At 40.9% G+C, this 18,644-nt stretch overlaps 2 protein-coding genes across 9 annotated transcripts in view; one reads left to right on the top strand and one right to left on the bottom strand.

The window, feature by feature from the left end:
• Window positions 1-929, bottom strand: part of Tmem62 (transmembrane protein 62) — a 34,263-nt gene extending 33,334 nt beyond the window's left edge. For 3 of the 7 annotated variants that reach the window (XR_015682911.1, XR_015682912.1, XM_087652016.1), the window contains exons 1-2: window positions 629-929; window positions 294-405 (exon numbers count right to left, since the gene is read on the bottom strand). Coding sequence is in view for 4 of the 7 variants with exons in the window: in XM_087652016.1 (XP_087508142.1) it covers window positions 294-405; window positions 629-808 (292 nt within the window). In the remaining 3 variants the exon portion in view is untranslated. 7 annotated transcript variants of the gene reach the window in all.
• Window positions 930-6,950: 6,021 nt separating this feature from the next.
• Ubr1 (ubiquitin protein ligase E3 component n-recognin 1) overlaps window positions 6,951-18,644 on the top strand; it is a 110,319-nt gene continuing 98,625 nt past the window's right edge. The window contains exons 1-2 of one of the 2 annotated variants that reach the window (XM_087653865.1): window positions 6,951-7,071; window positions 17,385-17,641. Coding sequence is in view for 1 of the 2 variants with exons in the window: in NM_001178072.2 (NP_001171543.1) it covers window positions 6,991-7,071; window positions 17,385-17,641 (338 nt within the window). In the remaining variant the exon portion in view is untranslated. The remainder of the gene's footprint in view (window positions 7,072-17,384; window positions 17,642-18,644) is intronic. The other variant, NM_001178072.2, reaches the window with a different exon arrangement.

Below are 18,644 nucleotides of genomic sequence, written 5' to 3'. Positions count from 1 at the left end.
CTCTCTCTCTCACACACACACACACACACACACACACACACACACACACACACACTAAAAATATGGCAGACAACATCTGGTCATAAGCATCACAAGCCTTGTTCCTAGCACTTTGAGAAAACGTTGAGATAGCAAAGCATTTAGCCTGGATCCTGACTTCATTATTCACTACCTCAAAGGGCTCACTGAAGGGCTGTGGCCAGAGTTCCACACACCCTCTAGCCAAAGCTCCTCATTCTACCATCAGGACCACAGAACACCACCACCACACACAGCCCAGGAATCCTCCGTACCAGTGGCCAGGACAAGAGCCGGTTGAATGATGTCAATAGTTTCCGAACAGAACTTCTCTAAGGCCAACGCTCTGCCTGGATCTTGAAACCTGCTCAGGTGAATGTCGGATATCTGTCAAAAGCAGGCATTGGACAGAGACACATTATCTGAGTCAGGAACAGCTGCACCGACAGGGGTGGCCGGTCAGCTCTCGGGGAGCGGAAGGGAAAGAAAAAGAGGTCCCAGCGAACCCCGGAAAGGAGAGCTGAGCCTCCAGGCGGACTGCGACCGAGGCCCCCTGCTGGGCTGAGCCTGCCCGCCGCTGTGCCCTCCCCCTAGCCTCCCACTGCTTCACCTGCAGACCCCAGAAGATGTTGTTGGCATCTGAGCCCGGGGCGGGGTGCGGCCTCTGGGAGCCTCTGGGCTTCGGCAGCGGCGTGGACGGCCCAGCCAGGCCGTAGTGCTCCAAAAGCAGGGCGGCCAGCGCGGCGGCCGCCAGCCCCGCCGCCACCCGGACGGCCAGCATTCTCGCCATCGCGGCGCAGCACCGGAGCGCTCCGGCCCGCACTTCCGGCCTCTGTGGCCTCCGGCCGCCTCCACACCTCGCCTCAGCCCAGGCCTCCGCGCCTCTGCAGCCCGGCTCCCCGGCGTTTGACAACGTAGTGAGGACCAGGAAGAGCAAAGCGAGTGGGTGGCAGGGAGGCAGCACGCCACCTGGCTTCTCCAGGGTCTGGCATCCCTGACCGTGGTGCGACCTCAGCACCTGTAAAGCGAAGTTAATGATACCTTGGGTGCGTGTAGGGTGAGAATCAAAGTGAGTATGAGGACGCCTCTTAAAGTAAAAATGTGACGGGCGGCTCACTCTGGCTCCTTCTGGAATAACATAACCTCACAGGATTCCTTATCTCGTGGAAATTATCTTTTTTCCTTAATCTGATTTTAAATGTACTCATTTATATGGTATTGTGACACTGTGGCATGCTTGTAAATTAATCTTTTCCAGAATTAGATTCTGGTCCTAGCCTTAATTTATCAAACCTAATCCTTCATTGTTGGCTTTCAACTCTTTATTATGCATTGCTATTAAGAATAAACATTTTTATACAAATCGTGCTTTAAACAATCTTTATTTCCTTGGGATATATTATCAGTGTTGTAATTTATGCCAATTTCAATTAGTTCAACATCTCTGGAATATAAGCCGTTGATATAAACAGAAAACATAAGGAAACATCGGTTTGGTTTCCAGCACCTACATTAAGAGGTTTCTAACCACAAGCTCCAGGGAATACAAGGTCCTCTTTTGTTCTCTGTAGAGAATGCACTGGGTTGCACAAACCCACTTTCACACACACATATAATTAGTACAAAAATTAAGTATTTTTAGGTGGGTGTGGTGGCACACACTTTTAATGCCAGCATTTGGGAAACAGGAGGTAGATTTCTGTGAGTTTGAGGCCAGTTTGGTCTACATAATGAGTTTTAGGACAGCCAGAGCTAGGTAGAGAGACCTTGTCTCAAAAAAAAATTAATTACAATTTTTAAAAGGACTTATTTATTTTATGCATGCAAGTACACACTCACTCTCTTCAGACACACCAGAAGAGGGCATCAGACCCCAGTACACCACGTGATTAGTGGGACTTGAACTCTTTTAGAGCAGTCAGTGCTCTTAACTGCTGAGCCATCTCTCCAGGCTGCTACAAGTACTCTTAACCGCCAAGGGATCTTTTCAGCCCTTAAAAATAAGATGTTGGGGTTGGGGATTTAGCTCAGTGGTAGAGTGCTTACCTAGCAAGCGCGAGGCCCTGGGTTCGGTCCCCAGCTCCGAAAAAAAAGAAAAGAAAATGTTAAAAAAATTAACTATAAAAGGGAATCTATAGTAAATGTTCCATAAGCAAACCTTTAAAGTAAAGCCAAGCACAGTGGCTCATGCCTTTAGTTCCAGCACTTTGAGACAGGCAGGATGATCGCTGTGAATTAGAGGTCAGTCAAGGCTACATAGTGATATCCTGTCTCAAATAAACAAAACAAAATTTTTAAAAAAATCTTTAAAATGACACACAACAGACTATCATACGATAACTAAACTAATTTTGAAAAAAAATATGGCGTGAAAGTATGTTAATAACAGGCTATTAAACTTTCTAAAAATTTATAGTGTGACACAATATTACACACACCTAAGGCCAACAATGGGCCAATGTAGGAGCATAGAAGTATGAGACTTGTGGGAAGTAGAAGTAGATTTGTGGGAAGTAAAATGTGAATAGACTTTAAGGTCAGGGATAACAAGAGAGGTTAGACCAGCAAAAACATTTCAATGTAGATTTAGAAGGAATTTGTGTGGCATGCAAACTAAATTTCATACAATATATGTGAGTAAGAGAGTCTCACCATATATATAAGAAATTTTCTGGGGGTAAAAGTGGTGCCACACAGCTGTAATCCCAACTTGCAAATCTGAGACATGAAGGTCAGAAATTCAAGCCCAGCCTGGGCTACATAACACAACAAGTAGAAAATTCTGTGAAGTTTTATTTCAGGGACAAAATTATTCATGCCGTTCTACAAAGTGTAGAAGATGTATAACATAAATTAATTTTGTTTATGAGTGGAAATTGAAAGGTCAAACACAAGTTTTTGAAAATATTATGAAAGAAAATGACATCATTGCCAGGGATGAATATAGCCATGAGATATATAGAAGGCATAAATACTTAGCTCGGTGTGGTGGCACACACCTTTAGTCACAGCACTGTAGAAGAGAGCCAGCAAGTTCCAGGCCACGTAGGCTATATAATGAAACCCCGACTAAAGCAAACAAACAACAGAACGCCCCACTGTTAAAAAATATCATAATAATAATCTCAATTAAAGTCAGCAGTTATTTTAAGAAGCTGGGCATGAAGTTGCCTTCACTCCCTACATTAGAACAGAAGCAATAAAAACAACAATCTGGGGAGAACAAAGAACTCTTTTGGCAAGTGTGGTGGACATTGTTACCTGAGGATGTCAAACAGTAATAAACTCTAGGTCCTTCCTTGGCTGGAGAATAAGATGGAAAGACTTCCTGCTGATCCCTGACTCCCTTCCCTCTACATGAAAGTGCTTTTGTGTATAAGAAAACCTTGGGTGATTCACTTAACTATTGCCAAACACTGTACTATAGGAGACCAGGTATTCTGGGCTTTAGGTGGTACCTCATTCGTCTTCACACACTTTATATAGGCATCTGTTTTGTAGATGAGGAAGTCCCAGGAAGGCTAATGCTCCTACATATAAAACCAAGTAGTAAAGATAAAACATACTGAATCCCAATGAATACATTTGCTTCTAGAGGTGTATTGACTCTGTTATTTAATTCTTATTAAATTAGTCCTCCAACAGGAGGGAAGGGCCCAATCACCTCTGGTTAGGAAAGCAGGAAGATATTAAAAGTGCCTTGCTTAAAAGATGGGTAGATTTTTTTAAAAAAATATACTTTTGCAGGGCTGGAGAGACGGCTCAGCAGCCAAGAGCACTCACTACTCTTTTCAGAGGACTTGGCTTCAATTCCCAGTACCAGTTTCAGTGAATCCATCCCTCTCTTCTGGCCTTTTTGGGTACTGTACACAGGTGGTACAAAGACATACATAGAGGCAAAATACCCATACACACAGAATATAAATAAAAAATTAAAAATAGACATCTACACTAATGCATCTTGTAAGAAAAACTAGAAAGTACAAAGTAGAAAATGATTTTCAGTTTTGAAACCCAGGGAATAATTTTGTGTTTAGGTCTGGGTCTATGTAGATATTTCAAAATGGATATGAAAACATCCCAATATAAAAAGAAATCCAAACACTTCTAATCTAAGAATTTTAGATAAGAGTTACTTGTCATAAAAATTATCACCTCTGTCTATCTGAAACAAAAAGGCATTTTGTTGTTGTTTTGTCTTATTTGGTTTGGTTTGGTTTGGATAGGGTTTCTCTGTGTAGACCTGGCTGCCCTGGAACTTTGTAGAACTCAGAGAGATTCACCTGCCTCTGCCTCCTAAGTGCAGGGATTAAATGTGTGCCACCACCGCCCAGGATAATGTATATTTTATAGGGATGCCAAGAATTCATTTCTGTATGAGTCTGGAGACAAAACTAAAAATATCTTAGTGATCCCGCTGGCTAGTTTTATGTCAACTGGACAGGACCTATAGTCATCAGAGAAGAGTTAACTCAATTGAGAAAATGCCGCTACAAGATTGGGCTGTGAGCACATAGGACATTTTCTTTTCATTTTTCCATTTAATTAATTAACTAACTCACTTTACATCCCTATCGCTGCCCCTCCCTATATGCCCTTCAATAGGTTTTTTTTTTTTTAAATTAGTGATTGATGGGGCAGGGTCCAGCTCATTGTGGGCGGAGCCATCCCTGGGCTGGTGGTTCTGGTTCTATAGGAAAGCTGGGCTGAGCAAGCCACAGTAAGTAAGCAGCACCCCTCCATGGTCTGCGCACCAGCTACTACCCTCAGGTTCCTGTCCTGTGTGAGTTCCTGCCTTGGCTTCCTTGGCTAAGCTAATGAACAGTGATGTGGAAGTTTAACCTAAACCCTTCCCTCCCCAAGCTGCTTTGGTCATGGTGTTTCACCACAGCAACAGTAACCCTAAGACCACGACGAGCATTTGTCATTAGAATTTTTTCATTAACACAAGAATAAGATTTTGATGATTAGCATTCTTCATTAAACATGTTTAATATAAAAAAGCTGCTTTTTTTTTTTTTTTGGTTCTTTTTTTTCGGAGCTGGGGACCGAACCCAGGGCCTTGCGCTTCCTAGGCAAGCGCTCTACCACTGAGCTAAATCCCCAGCCCCAAAAAGCTGCTTTTTTAATCACTGAGGATCAAGACCAGGAAAATGTGCAGATAAACTCTCTCGACCTTTGAACTATAACCCTAGTGTACAGGTGTATTTATTATTATTGGTTTGTGTGTCCGTATCTGTGTAATGTGTCTATAGTATGTATGTGTGTGTGATAAGTGCTTTACAATGAGTCACAAGCTCAGCCTTATGCCTCGTGCTCTCCCCTTCCCCCTGACCCCCAAAAACGGTCACCTGATTTTTACCCAACAGTGTCTCGTCTCAAGATAGAAAGAACAATCCAACAACAGTGTTTCTCAAACTTTATTTTCTCAGGATCACTTTAAATGCCTTAAAACTATTGGGCCCCTCCCCAAGAATCTTTTGCATATATGGTTTCTATCGATATTTACTGATTATAATTTAAGATGGAGAAAATTTTTAATTAGCTTAAAAGTTTCTATGCAGGGCTTCATGTAACCCAACAAGTTCCGCTCTTTGTTGTTTTGGGTCAGGGCCTCATTCTCAGCTAGACTGATCCGGACCTATATAGTTCTGCTGCTTCCAACTTGGAACAACCCTCATATCTCAGCCTCTCCAACGCTAGCTAGCGTTGCAGTTGTAAACCAGCCATGCCCGCTTTACAAGCATTTAAACAGCATAACATTTTATACATTCCTTTTCTATTTTTGAGATGGGGTCTCACCATGTAGTTCCCGAGTAGACTAGGCTGGCCTTGAATTCAGAGATCCACCTGCCTCTGCTTTTGGAGTGCTTAAAGGTATGTGCCATTATACCAGGCACAAACAACATTTAAAATGAAAATTAACTCTGTAAACAAATATTATCCAAAATGTTAGAATGGTTAATTTTCACAAATTTCTTAAGTTGCAATTTAATAGAAAATGGGTGTGTTGTAGTTCTGCCTCTATCTATAGTCAGTCATGTGTCGTTTTGGCTGGAGTATGCGAAGAAAATTTGACCTTACAGATCTCTTTAAAAAAACAAAAACCAAAAAACAACAAAAACAACTACCATGGCAGACGAGATGGTGGAGAACCAACCTCCTCAAATTGTCCTTTGACCTCCAAACATGAATCGTGGCACACACACACACACACACACACACACACACACACACACACGTATACACACACGTCACTAAAATTTAAAAAAAATTTTTTTTTAAATTTAAAAAGGAGCCAGGTGGCTGACATCTGTCACTTGGAATGCCTATGTGGGAGAAATGTGTGGAATTGGAGGCTATTATTCGGTTCGTAAAAACCAAACCAAACCAACCAAACAACAACAAAAAAATAAACCCAAGAACATATGACACTAAATTAGCTCTTTATCACCTTTGTCCTCCAACCCTGGTCTTAGCCTTGGAGGCTTTCTCCTGGCTCAGAGCTATGCCTTCGCACAATGCATAGTTGCACAAATGCAAAAATTGTAGTCTGTGGCAGCGTTTTCCCCTCGATGTTTCCGTATATCTATACCTTGTTCTTTTCAGGCGGTATTCCGTAACGGGGTTGTATTCAGTTTGTCTTCCCTTACGGATAAATGGATTAGGTTTCTGGGTTTTGTCATCTCACCACGCCTACCCCGGGGTTAAGGGATAAAGACAGAGCAGTGAGGACTTCCCTCAGGGATCAGCCCCGGGAGAGCAGGACTACCCATCAGGGGCGGAAACCTCCGGCTTGGCAGGTTGGAAGCCTGCTTCCGGGAAGCCGACCGGAAGCCGCTCAGGGTGCTGCGACAAACCTGACTTCAGGGGCCGTCGTAAAAGTGTCGTCTCTGGCGCGTCGGGTCGGCCACAGGTTTCCGCTAGCTGGCAGCCTGGGATCGGGAACTGCGGGCGTTCGTTTCCCTTAAGATGGCGGACGAAGAGATGGACGGCGCCGAGAGGATGGACGTCAGCCCGGAGCCTCCCCTGGCCCCTCAGCCGCCCGCATCCGTGAGTCTTCTTCGGCTAGCGCCTTTTGTCCTCTCCACCAGCAGCTTCCCACCGCGCCTGGGAGGGTTTGGGGCTCCGCTTTCTATGGCGGCGCTGGGGAAGGGGAGTCCTAGGATTGAAGGACCGACCCTGCCTCCCCCCATAAAGTTAGTCGTCTCCTGCACGCATTCCTGCCAGACAAATCTACGGAGTTTAATGACTGTCATCTATTAAGTCTCAACGTACTCAGACAAGCATGTCTCTATTTTGAAGTGGAAAGAACTCGTGGAAATTTAGGTGGTTTGCTCTAGGAGCTGAGGTGAGGCTAGAGAAGGCCATTTTTCGGTAGACGCATTGCTGACTCCTCTTGTTGATAGGAATTGGGACCAGCACTTGGTGTGATATAGCATTTGTCGGCTGGATTTGATAGAGGCAATGAGTGTTGCGGCTGTCAAGTCATGTCCAGATATCCATTATTGTAGCGTCTTGAGAACCTTAGACCTGGCCCCCACTGAGGGAAATTTGTCATTTGTCATGCCTTTTACATGTAAGAAGGGACTTTTCAAGGGAGAGAATGCTGGAATCTATACTTGGCTCTTAGCTTTTGAAAGAAGAAGAAAGGGGAGGTAGAATAAAATTAAGTCAATAGTCTGGCTGCAGGGAGAATACTAACAGAGTAGGCTAAAAGGTGAAGTAATGTTCACAAATGTTCTGATGTGGTCCCTTCAGATAACTAGCAGGGAGGGAGACACTTGTGAAGTACTCCCTACTGATCACGACACGTTTTATCAGTTTGTCTATAGCTGCATATGGAAAAGTGTAGGAAACACACCCACACAAACCCATTGTATATTCACGTACCTGTTAGTGAAGTTGTTTGTAGTTTTTAATAAACTCATTCTTGGCTTACTTTATCCTGGTAGACTCTAGAACATTATTTTATGAGACAAGAGAATGACTCAGAAATAAGCCAACCACAGGGACAAGAGAAAATGTCTGTAAGATAAAAACCCAGTAGGGACAGGGTCGGAATAAGAATATGTACTAGATCAGCTCTTGGCAGTCTTCTTCCTCCTTCCCCAAAAGTAGCTGAAACTCACTTCACTGTTGGTAGTGAAGCACAGATGAAAATAGTTAGAAAATGGTTCCAAGTGGCTAAACTGGTTTTTGTTTATTGTTGTTTTTGTTTTTGTGTTCTAGTGCTGGGGAGAAAACTCAAGGCCTTATGCATGCTAGGCAAGGGCTCTTCTGAGCTATAGGTTAAGGAAGAAGGATCATTTACTTGCTTTTCAGGAGTCAGGCAAACCCTGGGCTAGACAGTGAAACTCCATCTAAAAACAAAAATAGAAAAAAAGATTCACTTGTATGCGTGTGATCTAGTATGTTATAGTCCGAAGACTTGTAGTTCCCTATTGCCAAAGATGAGTAATGTTTATTTAAATCTTTGCTATATTAATTCTTTCCCACTAGCACTGCAAAACCATAGTAATAAAACCATAAAACATTCATTAATTTGGAATTGGAAATAATGGCATAGAAATTGAACAGGAGGGGTTGGGGATTTAGCTCAGTGGTAGAGCGCTTACCTAGCAAGTGCAAGGCCCTGGGTTCGGTCCCCAGCTTGGGGGTTAGGGGGTGAAGAAATTCAACAGGAATCTGTAACACTCCTTCAAAGAATAATTTATTTTTGTGGGGGCACAGCTTTTTAAACTTAACAAAGAAGCAAGGAGTGGTGTCATGTAGCCTCAGCGAACTCGGTCTTGTGATATAGATAATATAAATGATGAATTTAGATTCAAGATAGGGTGGTGTAAGTGGACACAGACCTATGACTGTGAAGCCTTTTAGTTTTTTTTGGCTTAAGTCCCAAGTCTTTTTGCTTGACCCCAGAGTTCATCCTACTTCCTGTACTTTTTCTGGCTGCCCTTTTCCATTTCATTCTCTCTATTTAAAACCTTGTAGTTAAGCCAGAATCGCTCAGCTTGAGTCTTCAGCACCCCACCGATGTTTGTTTAACTTGTATCTCAAATCACTGCTGGGCCTTGTGGAAACAAAGTAACAAATATAGGACAGCTACAAGCTGTAATAAAGATTTCTGTTCTCATTAGAGTGCCTTTCTAGTTACAGTTGCTGATTTCTTTAAACTAAGTTTCTTTTTCTTTAGATACAAGGTTGGTTTAGTAACCTGTCAGCAAAGTCTAGCATCAAGTAACAAGTAGAATGAAATGATAGGGCTGGAAGGATGGCTCAGAGCTGCTTCCTGCACAAGCTTGGTACCTTAATTTGATCATTAGAACCAATGAAACTGTGGAAGGAGAGAACCAACTCTACAATTATGCCCTCTGACTTCCACATTCATGCTGTCGCACATGTACCCATCTGCTCACCCACAATAATAGTAATAATTTAAAAATATTAGAATGAGATAATGATGGAGAGTTATTGGGCATTTTTACAAGACATTGTTTAAGATTCACCAAGATAAAAAATAGAGTTTAAAAAAATGTATCAAGAGAGTTGATTCTTGGACCATAAAAATCCAAGAGGTCCAAGCAGCTACATATTCACAAAAATGCCTTATTAAGCTAGCCACTTGGAAGTTACCAGTTTAGAATTGATGGTTGAGGCTATAGAAATGAATATCTTTAAGGTCAAGTTGTGTGCATATACACACACAGAAACCACCCAGCTGAGAAAATAAGAGTGAGACAATGTCTGGGATGTAGTTTTTAAGAAAGAGTAGTTTATTGGATCCATGACAAGGACTGAGAAAATTGGAAATCCAGAGGGCATTGGGTGGTCTGCCGGAACATCTGCTTTCTTTGACTGGTTTCCCGCCTAAATTCCTTCTTGTAAGAGGAAGGTGTCACATGGCATGGTGCTGTGATCTTTTTCTGTATACTGACATTGCCTTCTTGCTCAGTTCTACAGCTTTTCACACTCCCATATATGTTCAATTCCCAGCTTATAGCTCTAGGCCATCTCACTTGTGAGTTTCAGAATCATAAACTCAATTGCTTACTTGTCCACTAGCATAACTAAGAGTTGTTTCAAAAAGAGAGTGCAGATAGGAGTCCCTTTGGACATGAGAGATTGTTACAGGAAGACAGAAGCGTATCAGTTTGAGCAAGATATTGGAAATATCATAGAAGCAAAGATGACCTAATTATAAAGTTGAAGGAAAATGAAAGGAACAGATGACCTCTATACTTCTGATTTTTGGTCTCTGAATTCATGGTAGATCTTAAGAGGGACAGCAGGAAGGCAAATCAAGGGTTTTGTTATTTCTTTCTCAGTACAGAGCACCTCCATGTTAGCTCTTGAATATAAATGTCTCTCTGTCTTTATACTCATTGATGTAATCTAAGCCACCATTTGTTGCCTAGACAACTGTAGCTGCTTAACTGGTCCCTCTCCTACTTTTGTCATCTTCCATTGTGGGGATGGGAGGAAGTCTTGATTGAATGTGTGCTGTTGACATGGACAAAAAGCTTGTCAAGGAACATGGCCTCAGACCCATGGGAAAATGGCAAAGCCTCCCTCTCCACCACTGCTCCCAGGGTAAGGCTCAGAGGCAAAGCCTTCTTCTGGTCCATAGTGGTAGTATATGTAGAAAAAGAAGTCCACCATAACTGTCATCCCTCCTTCCCCAAGATGTCTATGGTCTGAAAAGGGCTTCCTACAGAGAACACTCCTATTGAGATTAGCTAATCTCATTCCCTTGACCCACGCTGTATGCCACAAACCCTGTCTTCTTGTTTATCTGTATGTCATAACCCTGCCTTCTTGCTCAGCTGTATGCAGTAACCCTGTCTGTCTGTCTGTCTGTGCTGTATACTATATAAACACAAGGGAGCTTTTGGAGTGCTGAGGTTTCTCCATCTGTGAGTCCAGGCTGTCTGATCCCAACTTTTCATCTCTCTTGTGTCTGTCATTTCTTCATTCCCTTGCCACCCCTAGTCAGGGCAAGTCCCTGGAGCAATGCTGGACAAGGCATTCCAGTCATTTCTCTATAGAGCAACCAGTGTAATCTTTAAGACTAAATCAGTTCTGTGTCAGTCTTCGGTACTTCATAGAAAATCTGTCTGGAAAGATATGTGTAAATCCATGACGCATGATGAACCATGGAAAGGTGCCTTTACCCATTCTTTATGTGCTGCCTTTGAAGGCTATTTCAAATTTCCCTTGCCTTTACATTATCCAGTTCCTTTAAAGGCATTAATCCTGTGCTGTATTTAATGGAATAATTTTGTGTAAACATTAATATATTGTCTCAGATAGCTTAATACAAAGTATTAAGACCTAACTACTCTCTGGTGACTTACATGAACTCCTGTATGAGTTAACATGGCACTTGTAAAAGAAGCAATAGCTGTTTTTATTTTGATTGATGAGTTTGGTTTGTTTTTTTTTTTTTCTTTACTTTCTTGAGACAGGATTTTGTTATGTAGCTCAGACTGGCCTGTAACTCACAATCCATCATGCCTCATATGATGCATCCTTTAAAAAAGTGTTATGTCCCTAGAACAATGGGAGTGCTTATGGAAATCGGCTATATGCTTAACAAATGCCACAGAAAGAACCAGAAGAATTATTGTGCTTCCTTAAGTACCCACTTGTTCCCCAGAGGCAATTCAGGTCCTGATCAGAGCCAAGTCCAGAGTTATTCTCTTAAGTATTCCTTCTAATAGTTTACTTAATGCTGTTCTTCTAAATAAGGTCTACTTGACTTAGTAGAGTGAGACTCGAACCACTTAATATGTTTTTATGGGGAAACATTTAAAAAGCCTTTCAGCCTTTGTTTTTACGAGTGAGTAAGCTTAGAAATGGCATTAGCCACAAGGAAGGTGTGTGTCTTTTCATTCATTTCTTTTTTTAATACACACATGCTCTACTTTGAAATATAAGAAAATATCTTAGCTGTTTTGCAAGTGTATAGTCCATACACTGAAAAGAGCTGTAGGAAAACATTGCATTTATCCGAAGACTCAAGAAGAAGTATGGTCAGAGATGAAAATGGAAGACACTGTTCAAGAGACAGGATACTTAGTAGACCAGATTTTGCCAACATACTTATGCTTTAACTAAATAGGAAAGAGGAAAGAGGAAAGAGAGGCAGAGATGGATACAGAAGAGACTGTGCTCATCATAGCCTCTCTCTATTGCTCTGACTTACATTGTTAATGCCATAAGTACATAGGAAACATGTTTACAGGCAGCACAAGGCTAGCAGGAATAATGAAATGTAGCAGGCAGGAGGCTTAGTCAGAGTAAGGCTGACAGTATGGAACTAACAGAGAGGAAATAAAGCTTTACAACTAGATTTACTTGTCCATAGGACTAGGGGTCTTCAAGGGACTAATCTAAGAGCCATTAGTGTTCTACATTTTTCAAGTCCAGAATGTGCTCTTTGAAAGCAGGAATTATGTTGTTTCTAAAAATATGAATTTGTTATCAGGCATGGGGGCACATGCTTTTAATCCTAATACCTAGGAGGCAGAGGCAGGCAGCTCTCTGAGTTTGAGGCCAGCCTGGTTTATAGTCAGGGATACACAGAGAAATCCTGTCTCAAAAAAACAAAAATAAAATCAAAGAAAAAAAAAGTACTTGTTAAACAATACAAGGAAACTTGTATGCCTAAGGATTTCTTGATGCCTAGAAATGTTGTCTAATTGCTAGTTCAGTACTATCTATGAAAAATTCCAGAGTCTCTAGATTTTGTTACCTCTCTTTAAGAAAGAAAAGAAAAGAAAAGAGAGAGAGAGAGAGAGAGAGAGAGAGAGAGAGAGAGAGAGAGAGACAGATAGACAGACAGACAGAGACAATTTGATAGACAGGGCAGGTAGATTTCTCAGTTGAAGACAAGCCTACTCTACAAGCCAAGTTCCAGGACACCATGGTAAGACTCTGTCTGAAAAAACAAACAAATAAATAAAATAAAAAATATTTTTAAATCAGGAAAAGAAATTTAAGAGCTGGCAGGCCTCTGTAGACGGCAGTGTCTAACAGTTGACTTATGGAAGGGCGAGTTGTGGTTTGAACAAGAATCTACCGAAGTTCCTTTTTCAGAATGATGTTCCCGCGGGGGAATCTAGCTGCAGATTTCAGAGTGGAAGGCTTATGCTTTAATCTCCACGGGGACGGGAAATGTTCGGAATGTGTGGGATTTAAATGCTGGGAGTACGTGTTTTATGGACAGTCAGTTAGGAAAACGTTCCCTTAGTCCAGATGTTGTGGGGAGAGTAGTTTTGTTTGTTTTTCTGTCTTTCAACTTAAACATTTAATTCCTGTTGCAAGTGGAAGAAAGCATTAAAAACAACCAAAAGGGGAAAAAAATGAAGCATTCATCAATAATAATTCCTGAATTACATCTCTACTCAGTAAGATACATATTCTATAATTTTTTACTTATTTTTTTGTGTGTAGGTATATGTATATACGTATGTATGTATGTGTGTATATATATATGTTCATATATATATGAATGCATGTGAGTACAGGTACTCTTGTATCTTACTGTATATGTAGAGGTTAGAAGACAAGTTTCAGAAGTCAGTTTTCTCCTACTACCTTGTGGTAGAGACATCTTATTGGCTGTGTGTGTGTGTGCATGTGGGCACATGTTTTAATCTGGAAAGAGATTACAAACATTTTAATTGAAAAACAATTTCTGAGCTGGGTATAAGAAGTAGTATAAGCTCATACTTGTAATTCTCAAACTTGGGAGGATGAAGCAGGAGAATTACCATGAGTTCAACGCTAGCCTGAGCTAAATAGTTTCAGGTTAGCCTGGGCTACTAAGTGAGACATTATCTCAAATAATAATAATAATAGTAACAACAATAGCAATATTAAAAAATAAAAATAATGGCTCAGGTGTCCCATGGAAAAGTGGCTGGAAAGGGGATAAGAGCTAGAGGCATTGGGTGTATATCCAATGAAGGAAGCAGTGTCTTGTGGACATATCGGGGAAGCACATACGAATTTACAGGGGTTTTGCCAACATACACAAAACTGTGTAGACTCAAGCCAGATTAAGTCTTAGTGTGGAGATGGGAGGCTGGCCCCTCACAATGGGGTCCTTAGCTTCTGGAAGAGGGAGCGAATTGTCTTTTAAGAGTGTCCCTAGTAAGTCAACCCACACTCTTAAGAGTATTTGGGCAACACAAGTTGGTCTTGATGGTTTAAAAAAAAAAAGACACAAAGTTGGGTTTATAGGGAAGCAGGAAGAGGTGGACCTGGGAAGAGTTGGGGGGAGAGGAGCTGAATGTGATCAAAACATGTTGTATAAAACTCTTAAAGAATTAAAAAAATTGGGGTTGGGGATTTAGCTCAGTGGTAGAGCACTTGCCTAGCAAGCGCAAGGCCCTGGGTTCGGTCCCCAGCTCCGAAAAAAAGAAAAAAGAAAAAAAGATTTAAAAAAATTAAAACAAAAAAGCAAATTCCATAGCTGTGACAATAGTGGAAACTTTTGTAAAAGAGTATAATTATACTTTGTCTACTAAAACGCGTCTTTAGACAAAATTATGAAGGCTTAACGCCAAAATTTATGTTATTTTTAGCAGCAAGTACTTAATATTGTGATAACTGAGAATTCTGTCGAATACTTGTGCTGTGCCTGTGGGTGTAAAGGCATTTTTTTGAAAGTCAGTTCCTTTCCTCAGGAGCTTCCAGTCTACTTGAAAGGACTAATTGTAAACAGCTAAATTAATCTATTTAATGGCCATATGTGGTGGTCTGTGCCTTTAATCTCAGCACCCCAAAGGTGGAGACGCAGGCAGAGAGTTCTCTGAATTTGAGAACAGGCAGAGCTAAAAAAGACTTTCAGGATAGCCAGTGCTACATAGGGAGACCTTGTCTCACACAGAAACAGAACAAATGTAGGTAACCAGCTTAGCACGCACCAGGCCCTGGGGTCAGCTCCCAGCACTGCCATGTGAGTGAATGAGTGTTGGTAACTGATGATATTAGATAAGGGAACAGAATTAATGTCTTCTGTAGTAAGTGCTATGTTGGAATTAACAGGAGAGACATTTTCTGGCTTTAAGTGTTTTGCTTTTATGAATAATTTTATGCTGAGATATAAAAGCTTTTAGAATGATTTTTGTAGACAGAGTGTGCATACATGTGCATGCACACACACATAATGGATAAAAGTTTACAAGGTGTTAGTTTTTTTTAATCTTTGCTGGGACAAAACATCTGACAGAGGCAGCTTAGAGGAAGACTGGTTTATTTTAGCTCCTAGTTTCATGGCCAGGAAGGCATATGTATCTGATAGTGGAGCCTGAGGCGGCTTGCTCATACTGCTGTGATGGATTAGGAAGCAGAGAGATTGGGGCAAAGGGTGCTGAGCTATATATAACCTTCAGAGCCAGTCTCCTGGCTACCTACTGCCGCCAGTGGGTTCTACTTCTCCAGGTCCCACAGCCTCCCAAAGTGGCACCTCCAGCTGGAAACAACTATTTAAACATGTGGACATTGCATATTCAAACCACAATAAAGGAACATAGGGAAAAATCAAATCTTTCCCAGGGCTTTTTCCATTTTTAATTTAGTTTGAAAATTTGAGAGTTATTATTGGTTTTTTATTGGATATATTTTATTTCTATTTCAAAAGTAAACAACTCCTGGTAAACAACTTCAACAGAGTGGCTGGGTATAAAATTAACTCAAACAAATCAGTAGCCTTCTTCTACTCAAAGGATAAACAGGCTGAGAAAGAAATTAGGGAAATGACACCCTTCACAGTAGTCACAGATAATATAAAATACCTTGGTGTAACTTTAACCAAGCAAGTGAAAGATCTGAATGACAAGAACTTCAAGTCTCTGAAGAAAGAAATTGAAGAAGATCTCAGAAGATGGAGAGATCTTCCATGCTCATGGATTGGCAGGATTAATATAGTAAAAATGGCCACTTTGCCAAAAGCAATCTACAGATTCAATGCAATCCCCATCAGAATTCCAACTCAATTCTTCATAGAGTTAGAAAGAGCAATTTGCAAATTCATTTGGAATAACAAAAAAACCCAGGATAGTGAAAACTATTCTCAACAATAAAAGAACTTCTGGGGGAATCACCATCCCTGACCTCAAGAAGTATTGTTGGTTTTTAAAAGACACAGGTCTCATATAACCCAGACCTTGAATCTGATGTGTAGCTGAGGATGCCCTTGAACTTCTGATTCTATTGCCTCTCCCTCCAGAATGCTGTGCTAGTTGTGTGCCACCATGCTGGGGTATAATGTAGTACTGTGGGTGGAACCCAGGACTTCCATATTCTAGACAAGCCACACCCACCCTTTCCCCAGAGATCTTCTATTTAAATAAAAGCATATACAGTGTATCTTCTTGCCCCCTTTGTATAAGCAGTAGCATATGAACTCATTTTTCTGTGCCTTTTGCTGTCTGTCTGTCTGTCTGTCTATCTATCTATCTATCTATCTATCTATCTATCTTTTTTTCCAGACAGAGGTGTTTTTTTTGTTTTTTGTTTTTTTTGTTTTGTTTTTGTTTTTTAATGTAGCCCTGGCTGTCCTAGAACTTAATCTGTAGACCAAGCTGGCCTTGAACTCACTAAGATCTGTTTGCCTCTGCTTCCTGAGTACTGGGATTAAAGGCGTGCACCACCATCAGGCCTTTTGCCTTTTATTTAACAGTATAGCTTGAAGAATAATATATATCAGGACATTTATCTCTGTATATTTTCTAGTTTTGTTGAATATATGACTAACCCACAATTAACTCTTAACAAAGAACACCTAAAAATTCTGTCTGTCTATCTGTTTGCCTACCTGCCTGCCTGCCTATGAGTCCGTGTATGTGTGTGTTGGTGTGTGTGGGTTCACACGTGACAGAATGCACGCATACATGTCAGAGCACAGCTTGCAGGTATCAGTTCTTCTCTTGGACCATGTTGATCTTGGGAATCACAGGTCATCAGGCTTGATGGCAAATACTCCTACTTAGTGAGCCATCTTGATTTACCTCTTATTTTGTATCAATGAAGGATAAAAGTATTGCAATTTGCTTTGAAAGTATAGAATTATGCTATTATTTGTACTCCTCAATCATTAAGAAGTTGACTTTAATGGTGTGATCCCTGACAGGCCAGCCATATTTCAGTGGTTGGCTCCACACCGTTAGTGTCTGGGCAGCACAAATTCGACTTAATGGGTTAGATGTAATACATAAAGGAAAAGAAAGGACTTGAAGTTAGGAGGGATAGGGAAGTGAAGGGCAGAGGTACAGGGAGGGGAAGTGGTTAAAATATGTGTCATGAGCGTATATGAAATTCTCAAAGATAAAACACTCATCTTTTTTTCCTTTCAGTGGTGGGATCAGCAAGGTGATTTTTATACTGCTTTCTTACATCATTTGGCAAAATTAGTGCCAGAAATTTATTTTGCTGAGATGGACCCAGATTTGGAAAAGCAAGAAGAGAATGTACAAATGTCAATATTCACTCCTTTGGAATGGTACTTATTTGGAGAGGATCCAGACGTTTGCTTAGAGAGATTAAAGCACAGTGCAGCATTTCAGTTGTGCGGGAAGGTTTTCAAAAGTGGAGAAACAACATATTCCTGTAGGTAAGTCTCAGAAATGTGTGGGATTGGTTATAATTTATGGCTTATTGTTTGCAGCAAACCTGTTTCACAGGCTCCTTTTCCCAGTTCATCGCTGTCTGTATTATACAGACTCTTAAGTTCTTTTATTCTATACTTTAAATCTAGTTTTCCTCATGTAGCTTGATTTTTAATATATAGCTCCTTGTTAAACAGTTCTCTCCTTTTTTCTGTTCCTCAGAAGTATCTAAGAAATAGATCTTTGTTTTGTGTACATGTAATGTAGTCAGCATACACTTTGTAAAACTTTTGAGATCAGGTATGTTTCAGAATTCTGAATACTTCCTCACCAGCAGCTTAATAGAACCTTGTAAGCAAACAGGTTTGATTTCTGTGAGAGACCTATGAATATTCACAAAGATATAAATACTCAGTCACATGTCATACCACACATACAAACATACATATATGTATGGTGCTATCTTTTAGATTCTGTTGCCTGTGCTGAACTAGGACTCACTGTGGGATTACAGGCATGAGCCCACTATCCAGGTTTTATACATACACTAAAAATTTATAAATTATATATATATAAATATCATACCTTTTTTGCTTAGAGAAATTAAGCCGCGCATGTGCGCGCACGCGCCCGTGTGTGTGTGTGTGTGTGTGTGTGTGTGTGTGTGTGTGTGTGTGTAGTGTGTATGATATTTGTGTGGTGTGTGTGGTATATGTGTGTGTATTGTGTGTGTGTGTGTGTGGTATGTGTGTATGTGGTTTGTTTGCCTTTTCATCAGTAACTGAAATTTGGTCTAAACCCACAAAATAACAAACCCTTGTGGAATGTTTGGTTTTCAGAGCTGTATGTCAAGGGTTGTATGGAAACAGTTGGAATAAAGTCGAGTGTAAAAAGTCGGTTGTATGCAAATTGGGGGCGGGTGCAGGCTTTTCGTTTTTGGTAAAGGAATTGTCTTAAATGTCATTGTAAATCAGAGAAGTTTTTTTACTCTGCATTCCTGCCTGAAAT

Source organism: Rattus norvegicus, chromosome 3 (genome assembly GCF_021556685.1).
Source record: "Rattus norvegicus strain SHRSP/BbbUtx chromosome 3, alternate assembly SHRSP_T2T, whole genome shotgun sequence".
Classification (NCBI taxonomy): Eukaryota; Metazoa; Chordata; class Mammalia; order Rodentia; family Muridae; genus Rattus; species Rattus norvegicus.
This window is presented reverse-complemented; position numbering and strand designations above follow the sequence as displayed.